Consider the following 10732-nt stretch of genomic DNA (forward strand, 5'->3'; position numbering starts at 1 on the left):
GGTCCGGGGTGGGCGGGCGGGCGGTTCCGATCCACGGAACCGGGAACCAGACCCGGTTCCTGCCGGTTCTCAACATTGGAACTGGGAACCGGACCGGTTCCTCAAGAACCGCCGGTTCGGGCGGTTCCGGTCCGGGTTCCGGGCGGTCCGGGCGGTTCCCAGGTATTTTGCACACCCCTAGTTTCTGGACGGCGAAGGACAGATGGGCGGACGGAATGTCGGGGGAGGGCCGAAACCAGCGTTGGCCAACGACGTCACGTCACGGTTACGGTTACGTTTACGGTGGCGGGGTCCGCAACTGAGGTCGGCGAGCGAGGGTGTTCGGGAAACCGGCACAGGTGATTGGAGTGTGCATGCGAACGTGACGTTCGGGGCGGGGATAGATAGAATTTGGGCAAAGCGGCGGAAGCGGCGCACTTTTCGGTGCTGTCGTAAGCCGCTGTGTTTCCTATTCCGCCATTCCACCCACTTTTCTTTCTTTTATTTTTATTTTCTTTTTTAATAAAGACTCCTTATTTTTTATATATATATTAGGTCATTGACGTATAATTCTAACTTTTATCTGCACGTTGGGGATCGAAAGTGATGTGCACAACGACCGTCCTCGGCCCTCTTGTTCACGAATACATTCAAACGATTGGAGCGGAAATTACTTAAGTAATTTGGGGACAATTATTGACCATGTTTAACATTAAAAAAATTATTATTATTATTGTAGCAACGACTGGCAAGTTGCAAGTCGTCGGCTGACTTTTCTTTTGAAAGAATCTGCACATGGCAGCTAAGAAGGATAAGTCTGGAGAAGAGGAAAGAGGCGGTGTTTCTCCAATACCCTGTATTTTCGAGGCTGGAACATAGCAAGACTAGCTCTGAAGAGCTTCCACTAGGTGATTAGGCCCTCGATGTCCCCATCGAGCCCCTCCACCACAATCTCTCCGGCTATCTCTTCATCTCGTGTCCTAAGCAAAGCGCCCCTCTCCATAGAATCAAACAAGTGGTAACGCGTTGACCGAATAATCTTCATGTCAAGATGCTTGATTAGTTGACTAATCCGCTGTTAATTTGTCATTTTCGGTTCACACAAAAAATTGGAGGTGCGATAAAAGTCAAATCAAAGACGAGCAAGGCTTATTCTTCCCAACTTGCCTAGAAAATGGCCCGCGATAACCACGCACGAAACCTTATATATCTTATAGCATGCGACTCCCTCCTCCATCTCTTCCTCCCCACTCAATACTCAATTTGCTTTCTCCACACACTAAAGATGAGGCCTGCAATTCGAGAAAAAGAACAAGGGATGAAGATGAAGGAGGACGGTAAACCCCCAACGAAGCACATGCACCCAAGTATGTACAAAGCCGCCAAAGAAGGCAACTTCACTGCCCTCGAAAACTCGATGCGGGAACATGGAAAAGACGAACCCCGACTAGACCTCCTCAAACTAGAGACCCGTATGGGCAACAATCTCGTCCACCTCGCGGCGGAGTCGGGCCACGAGGACTTCATCAAGCAGGTCCTCCGCAAGTGCCCCGAGCTCGTGGCCAAGCCCAACAACTCCTGCCACGAGTTCGCCCAGCTCGTGGACAAGCCCAACAACTCCTGTCGTGGCGCGGACACGCCGCTCCACATCGCAGCGCGGACACGCCACTTCAAAGTCATGGACACCATCCTCTCCGAGGCCAAGCTACGGGAGGTGAACGCTGTTGGAGAAATCCTCATGAAGAGTTTTGAAGTTGACAAAACGTATCCTTCGGTCTAGTCTGAAAGTCTGCAGACTCTGTCAGTTTAAAGTCTGAAGACTTTCGGACAGCCAGACTCAAGACTCAAAGTCTATCCTCATTGATAGTCTCGAATCCGTTGAAGAAAGGTTATCCGTAACTAAGTGGTTTGTTCAGGATTTAACCTTATCATCCTGGAGAAGATCTCGTGGCTGGAGAAGACATATCGAATCCTTTGATTGATCAAGATTGATTCAATGACTGAAGATTCGATGATTGTCTATATATTATTGGAAGGTTCTACTTATGGAAACCGAGATCCGATTGTATGGGCGAACAGATTGATGGGCTATCAACATGTTCCTTTAATAACTCGAACAATCTTCCTAATTGATTCTGTCCAACGGTTAGATTGGAGGAATTCCTTTGGTAAGTGCCAACGGGTATGATGGCATAAAGGAGTATATAAGGAAGACGTTCTTAGTTGTTTAAAAGAGTGCGCGATAGAAGAATTCCAAAGTCTGAAGCTCCCATTTGTTTAGATAAATCTCTTGAGCGAATACTTGTATACAAAAGAGAGTCTATATTTGCGAGAGACCTTGAGGAGGTGTGATAGAACATCTACACTGTGGAATCAAGGCAAAGCTGTGCTGTAACTCTTCTTTTGATTATAGTGAAATCCAGCCGGTGGGCTGTCAGTGCGGAAGAGTGGACGTAGGCTTGGAATAAGCCGAACCACTATAAATCCTGTGTTTAATTTTCTCTTCCTTACTCTCTTTACTTCAAACGTATTTCAATCTGTTAAGAATTGCTTCCGTATTCAAGAAAAATTGTTTGTGCGCCTATTCACCCCCTCTAGGTGTTTATACTAGCAATATCAATTGGTATCGAGCCTCGTGTACTTACTTTATTTGAAGTGTTTTACTTCATAGTAAAAGATCCATGGCTAGTATGCTAGCACCGTGGCTGATGGAAGGGCAAAGCAATACCTGCATCACCTTACTTTGATGGAAAGGATTACAACATCTGAAAGAACAAGATGAAAGCTTTCCTACGATCAAAGGATCCTCCGGAATGGGATGTTGTAGAAAAAGGAATAATTCCTACCATTTGCACAGTCTCCGAAAGAGGAAAAGATATCTGAAGAATCCAAGTGGATTGTCTCGGGAAGAAATAACCAAAAGACAAACACTCGATGCAAAAGCAATTTACTCTTTATATTGTGCTTTATCACCAACCGAGTATAATAGAATATCTTCTTGTGGTACAGCAAAAGAAGTTTGGGACATATTGCATATCACCTATGAAGGAACAGTCGAGTGAAGGAAACAAGAATCAACATTCTTCTCGGTCAATATGAAGCCTTTAGAATGAAACCGGGAGAATCAATATCTCGATATGTTTAGTCGTTTTACGATATTGTGAATGGTCTTGAAAATCAAGGTCAACCAACTTCTGATCCCATGAAGGTAAACAAGCTTCTGCGTGGACTCTCCAAGGATTGGAATCACATAAAGACATCGATAAGAGAGACGCAGAGAATTATGCCACTGTCTGTTGATGAGCTTATTGGAACGCTTCAGTCCTATGAAGTGGAAAGGATCAATGAAGAAGAAGATCCAAGAGGTAAGAAATCAATTGCATTAAAATCAAATGATGATTCGATGTTACAGTTCGAAGATGATATGGACGATGAGGAGCTTGCTCTCATGATAAGAAGATTCAGAAAACTAAATAGAAAAGGGAGAAGGTTCAACTCAAAGAAACCAGGCTTTCAAAGACAGCAGACCAAGTCTGTTGATGATGAGGAACCAAATAAAGATGTAGTCTGTTTTGAATGCAAGAAGAAGGGACACATCAGACCCAACTGTCCTCTTCTGAAGAAGAAGAAAGGAAAAGCTGAAAAGTTTCGAAAAGCTCTCAAAGCTGAAACCTGGAGTGATACTGAGTGTGAAGAAAGTGATAATGAATATGCAAATCTATGTCTGATGGCACGATCGACTCGAGACTCGCATCGGACTGGATCGGACTCGGGGATCGACTCGATTTAAGTGAATTTGAGGCAAGTAATTTTAAGATTCCTGTCAAAGTTTCTAAATATATTTATGAACTTTGCTTAAGTCTTAAGACTTCTCTCAAAAGTATTTCCAAATTAAAAAGGGAAAACTTAGCTCTAAAACAAAAGGAAAATGTTTTAACAGAAAGAGTTAAAAGCTTAGACTTGTCTGTTTTCTAATCTTAAAGAAAAAGAAGGAAATCTTTTAAAAGAAAATGCTTTCTTGAAAACAGACTTATCAAATATATCAAAGAAATTTTCAATAGGATCTGAAAAACTTGAGAAAATTCTTTCAAAGACAAAGACCTTACTTCAATAAATCTGGTCTAGGTATGACAGAAGAAACAATTCCATTGATTGATTTTCCTAAAGTAAAAGAAAGAATTAAGAAAAGGCTTTCGAGTGAAGTTTACAAAAATCATTTTAAGAAAGTCTTTGTAAAACCTGTAGGAAGAAATTCTCTCAGATGTTCTAAGTGCGTGAAGAAGGAACACTTTGAAAAGAGTGTCCTTTGGTATGGAAACCTATTAAAAGAATATGGGCTAATACTGTTTATCTTACTAACACCAAAGGACCCAAGAAAGTTTGGGTACCAAAGAAAGCTTGAGACTCTTTATTAAATGCAGGTCTCCATCAAAAACAGGTAAAGTGGTATCTTGACAGCGGTTGCTCAAGACATGACAGAGACTCAAATTGCTTTATAAAGCTTGTTCAAGTAAATGGTGGAAAAGTTTCATTTGGAGGAAACAACAAAGGAAGTATTGTGGGATTTGGAACCGTGAAAATTGGGACTCTCACAATAAGTAATGTTTCCTTGGTGGAAGGACTCAATTACAATCTTCTCAAAGCATTAGTCAATTGTGTGATACTGGTTTCAAAATCTTCTTTCAAGAAGAAACATGTTCCGGAGTCAAGAAAGACTCTACTCAATCTTTTTCTGGGTCGAAGACATGGAAACATCTATCTTCGGATGTGAAACCAAATGAATCGCAATGTCTTATCTCAATTCAAGACAAAGCAAGCTTATGGCACAAAAAGCTTGGTCATGTCAACATGAAGCAATTAGCCAAAATCTCATCAAAACAGCTTGTTCGAGGTCTACCCAAATTGCCATACCAAAAGATCGATTCATGCACTCCATGTATTGCGGGAAAGCAGGTAAGAAATTCATTTAAACCAATAAATTATGTTTCTACTAAACATGTACTATAGTTGTTGCATATGGATCTCTTCGGACCAACCAGGACTCAGAGTATTGGGGGTAAGAAGTATTGTCTAGTAATTGTTGATGATTACTCACGTTTTACTTGGGTATATTTCCTCTCAAGAAAGTCCGAAACCTTTTCGTATTTTGAAAAATTTGCTAAAAAGGTTCAAAATGAAAAAAGGATGTGTAATCTCTTGTATAAAAACAGATCACGGAGGAGAATTTGAAAATCAAGATTTTACAAAATTCTGTGATGAATCTGGATGTAAACATGTGTTTTCTTCTCCATATACTCCTCAGCAAAATGGGGTTGTGGAAAGAAAGAACAGATCTCTTCAAGAAATGGCTAGAACTCTTCTAATTGAAAGTAAAATTTCTTCTCGATTTTGGGCTGAAGCTGTTTCAACAGCTTGCTATATCATCAATAGAGTCTTCTTAAGATCTATTCTTCAGAAAACCCCTTATGAGTTATTCAAAGAAAAGAAGCCTATTGTTTCATACTTTCATGTATTTGGTTGCAAATGTTTCATATTGAAAAATGCAAAAGATCGTGTTGGTAAGTTTGAAGAAAGATCAGATGAAGGTATCTTCCTTGGATATTCTACTTCAAGCAAAGCTTACAGAGTCTATAACAAGAAGAGTCAGTCTGTAGAGGAGTCAATGAATGTCAAATTTCAAGACTCAACGCAAGATGAATCAAGTCAGACTCATCAAGAAGAGTCTGAACCTGCTCCAGACCCTCCAAAGTCTACAACTCAAGAAGCATCTCAGACTCTGGAACACCATCATCAGGTTGTTAATGAAGATCCAAATAAAGAGAGAGATCATCAAACAGACAAATCAACAAGTAACTGGAAGCATAAATCTAGTCATCCCAAAGATCTTATAATTGGCGAAATGAATGAAGGAATTCGCACCAGATCCAAAAGGCGAGAAGAGTCTAGTCTTTGTGGCTCTCGTTTGAAATTGAACCAAAGAGCATAGAAGAAGCTTTTATCCGATGAAAGCTAGATTGAAGCTATGCAAGAAGAGCTCGAGACAATTCAGCATAAATGATGTCCGGGAATTGACATCCAAACCAAAAGGTAAAACTGTTATTGGAGCCAAATGGGTGTTCAAACAAGATGAACGAGAAAGGAAAAGTCGTGACGAAATAAAGCAAGACTCGTGGCCAAGGATATACGCAAGAAGAAGGAATAGACTATGATGAGACTTACGCTCCGGGGCAAGGTTAGAAGCTATTCGACTATTACTTGCGTTTGCTTGTTATAAGAATTTCAGGTTATTCCAAATGGACGTCAAAAGCGCATTTCTAAATGGATTTATCCATGAGGAAGTTTATGTGGAACAACCGCCAGGGTTTGAAGACCCAAAGAAGCCAGACTCAGTCTTCGACTGAAAAAGGCTTTGTATGGTTTAAAGCAAGCACCTCGAGCTTGGTACGACAGGTTAAGTAATTTCCTTTTACAAAATGGTTTTGTCAAAGGTAAAGTAGATACGACTTTATTTATCGAGAAGGAAAACAAAAGTTTCTTACTTGTTCAAATATATGTAGATGATATTATTTTTGGATCCTCTAATGAAAGTCTGTGCAAGAAATTTTCAAAGTCTATGCAGGAGGAGTTTGAAATGAGTGTGATGGGAGAATTAACATTCTTTCTTGGTCTTTAAATAAAGCAATTGAAAGAAGGAACTTTTATTTTTCAAGAAAAATATGTTAATGATCTTGTCAAAAGGTTTGACCGGAGAATTGCAAAAGGTCGACATACCAATGTCAAGTTCTTTAAAGATAGACAAAGATGAAGAAGGAAAGAAAGTTGATCAAAAGTCATACGGGAGCATTATCGGATCACTTCTTTATCTTATTGCTTCTAGACCTGATATTTTGTTAAGTGTTTGCATCTCGTGCAAGGTTTCAATCAGATCCTAGAGAATCTCATCTCGTGCTGGAAACGCATTATCAAATACGTCGCTTCATCATCAAGCATCGGTCTTTGGTATCCTAAGAAGGAGACTTTAATCTTCCGGGTTATTCAAACGCAGATCTGGCCGGTTGCAGTTGATAGAAAGAGCACTTCAGGAACTTGCCGCTTGCTTGGAAGGCGTAACAAAGATCTTGGTTTTCTAGGAAGCAAAAATCGTGTCCCTTTCAACAATGTGTAAGCGAGAATATGTAGCTCTTGGAAGCTGCTGTTCGCAAATTCTATGGATAAAACAACAGCTAAGAGATTTTGAAATTGAAGACTCATGCACGGAGATTAATTGCGACAACACCAGCGCTATCAACCTCACCAAAATCCAATTCTCCACTCAAGAGCAAAGCATATAGAGATTCGACATCACTTCATTAGAGATCATGTTCAAAATGGAGATGTCTCAATTCAATTTGTTGACTCAAAGAATCAACCGGCTGATATACTCACAAAGCCTTTGGACAAAAATCAATTTGAGTCTATACGGACCCAGACTCAACATTTTGAGGTATGAGGATATCAAAGTCTAAAGACCTTCGGACTAAAAAAAGCTTATAAGACCTTATCTACGCCTTGTCTCAACCTTGGCTGTAAGTCTTTCTCTCTCCAATCTTATCTTGAAAAGGTACGATCATCGACTCATTTAAATTGTTGCTATATTTATTAAGTAAATTTTGCATCGATTCATTTTCAAAAAGGAAGTTACTTTTGAAATAGCTATTTTTTCCGGATAAAGGCTGTTATTATTTTGAAAAGGCATATTTTATTTCCTTTGTGACAATTCTTATTCTTCTCTTTTTAACCGAATGAACACTATCGATTACTCTTCACCTTTCTATTCACTTTACTCTCAAAACCCTAGAAAACATCGATCCTCCACTTCCGTTTGTCTCCTTCGTTCAATCTTAAAAGTTGTCATCTTTTGTAAAAGTCAAGCAAGAAATCTTCCATTGACTGAGAAAGATGTCGTTTTCAAGAAAGTCCTCAAGAATCGCAAGCAGGGGACCACAGAGAATGAATGAAGGGCCTACTCACTTTGATCTTACGGAAGATGAAGTTTCTCCAGATCAGCATCCGAGCCCACAACATTCTCAGCAGCGTCTCTCTCCATCATCTAGTCCTCAAGACGTTATTCAACAGAAGAAATCATCGAGGAAGCAGCAGTAAGAACTCAAAAGCCTGCTTTTATCTACAAGTTATATCGTGCTTTAAAAGGAATTGTACTCCTTTGAACTATATTGATAGTTTTGTTAAAGAAAAGGATATAGGAACGAATATCTTTCTAAAAAGAATGGAAAGTTTGGGAATCGCTCGTAAAGGGGTGGTGAAACCCTTGCGAATATCCCAAGTGATCCCTGGATTTGGGGGCCAAATCCTGTAGATGGAAATGATGATGACAATATGTTCAGATTATTTCAACCGAAAATGGGTATTGCGGCTGAAATTCAAGGAAAAAGGAAGATTTGTTCAGATCAAAGGAACAAAAGGATTCGTACTCGAAATTGCTGAAGCGTGGGGTAATAAACCCTAGAAGTGTGGACTTTGATTTTCTGAATGCTGTGAAAGTGAACTTGAGGGAAAAGTTCAGTTATCTTCAATTGGAAAAGTTCTGTTCTGACTCAACAGAGGCTTATGCTGAACTGACTGCGTATTTCTATTCAAATCTTAGCTTTTTAGATGCGAATAGATTTTCCTTCAGTGTCAAAGATCAAGACTATATTGTCGATATGGATATGCTGGCTGATGTGTTAGAAGTTGAGAGAGGGAGATATCAACCGATTAAGGTTTCCATTACTCGGGCACTCTTGAACCGGGTGAAGGACAGAAGAAAGAAAGAAGATCACCTACTCAAGGATGAATGCATTCAACATCCCGCTTCACAAAACGTGATTAATTGCCTTCGCCGAAATCAACTTCCAAAACTGATGTTTCAAGCCCCGAGGCAAAGCCGATGTATGCCATCCTCTCGTGGAAAGAAGTTTTCTCCTCATACTATCATGTTTCACATGTATAGAGCAGTGATGAAGGACAGAGGTCAACTCCCTTATCCAAGCCTTGTTACGAAGTTATTCTACATCCGAATATTCAGCCTCCACAAATCCTTTGTGTTCGATCATGCGATCAAATGGTGGTAGGACTGAAAATGGTGACTAAAATGCGTCGAAGGAACCGAGCAAGGAGTTGGAGAAATTCAAGGAGAAGACTCTGCCAAGTCTCATCAACTCTTCGCTGCTAAGAGAAAAGGGAAGGAACCCATGGCTGCTCCATCAAAGAAAAGAAGAGCTCTCCTCGTTGAGGATGAAGATGATGATGATGACATTACCATCTCTGCAATGGCATTGAAGAACTTAAGTCATCCTGTTCCACAGAAAGAATCGGAACAAAAGACGAAAGAAGCAGAGAAAGAGGAAGAAGAAAGAGAAGCAAAGGAGAAGGAGGAAGGAGAAAGAGAAAGAACAAGAAGCAGAGCAAGAAAGACTGGAAGAAGAAGGAAGAGAAGGAGAAGGCGAGGAATCTCTTCTCCACCGTAGGCATGAAAACGAGGGGAGTTCGGGAAAGGAGTGACATCTTCATTTCCGTGAAAGTGAAGGAGTCGCCTCGTTCGCTGCAGACCCGAAGATGTTTATGCATCTCAATTTCCAGAGGAAGGTCATGAAGCTTCATCGCCAAACCTGCGAGATTATGCGATCCACCATCGTCGCTTTACTCCATCGAACGAGCAGAAGCAAGTACTCGGGCGATAATGGAGCAGATTTTCGCAGAATCATGGATATTCTATTGGAGATGAAAGGTCAGATATATGCCTTGGGATGCGAAGTTCAAAGCTTGAAGAATGAAGGTCAAGCTTCTTCCGTTCATTAAATGAAAAGATGCAAGCCCTCTATTCAATCAGGCCAATGCGAAGAGTGAGGAGGTTGTACAGTGAAGGAAGACTTTAAGAGGCTGGAAGGCATTGTTCAGTCTATGGAAGATTTCCAGCTTGTCCGCGTTCCCAAGCAATCTTGATTTCATCTCATCCTTTTTCAATGATGACAAAAAGGGGGAGAGATGCAAGATTTTGATTCAAAAACTCTTTACTTTCATTACTTTCATTAAACTTTTTGGACAAATTTGAGGTTTATGGTTTGAACCTGTTTGACTGTGTTTTTGTGTCTGGATACCAAGACTTGGATTTATCTTGACTACTTCTATTTATCAATATTGATATCTTATGAATGGCTTAATCATATATTGGACTAACTTATTTTCTGTGGTTGCAGAATCTAGTGTTATTCTATTAGCCATTTATTTCAATAAGATATGCATATGTGTTTGAGAAATGTTTTGCGGGTCAAAGTTATCCAAATCTACAGGAAGGTTTTGTCACCATCAAAAAGGGGAGATTGTTGGAGAAATCCTCATGAAGAGTTTTGAAGTTAACAAAACGTATCCTTCGGTCTAGTCTGGAAAGTCTCGGGCAGACTGGCGTTTAAAGTCTGAAGACTTTCGGACAGCCGACTCATGACTCAAAGTCTATCCTCATTGAGTCTCGAATCCGTTGAAGAAAGGTTATCCAGAACTAAGTGGTTTGTTTAGGATTTAACCTTATCATCTGGAGAAGATCTCGTGGCTGGAGAAGACATATCCAGAATCCTTTGATTGATCAAGATTGATTCAATGACTGAAGATTCGATGATTGTCTATATATTATTGGAAGGTTCTACTTATGGAAACCGAGATCCGATTGTATGGGCGAACAGGATTGATGGGCTATCAACATGTTCCTTTAATAACTCGA

At 40.3% G+C, this 10732-nt stretch overlaps 1 protein-coding gene across 1 annotated transcript in view; it reads left to right on the plus strand.

Annotated features, from left to right (window-relative positions):
• Window positions 1-1264: 1264 nt before the first annotated feature.
• Window positions 1265-10732, plus strand: part of LOC120294307 (death-associated protein kinase 1-like) — a 14851-nt gene continuing 5383 nt past the window's right edge. Inside the window, exon 1 of the mRNA XM_039314325.1 lies at window positions 1265-1693. Within this exon, the coding sequence (XP_039170259.1) occupies window positions 1265-1693 (429 nt within the window). The remainder of the gene's footprint in view (window positions 1694-10732) is intronic.

Source organism: Eucalyptus grandis, chromosome 6, assembly GCF_016545825.1.
Source record: "Eucalyptus grandis isolate ANBG69807.140 chromosome 6, ASM1654582v1, whole genome shotgun sequence".
NCBI lineage: Eukaryota > Viridiplantae > Streptophyta > Magnoliopsida > Myrtales > Myrtaceae > Eucalyptus > Eucalyptus grandis.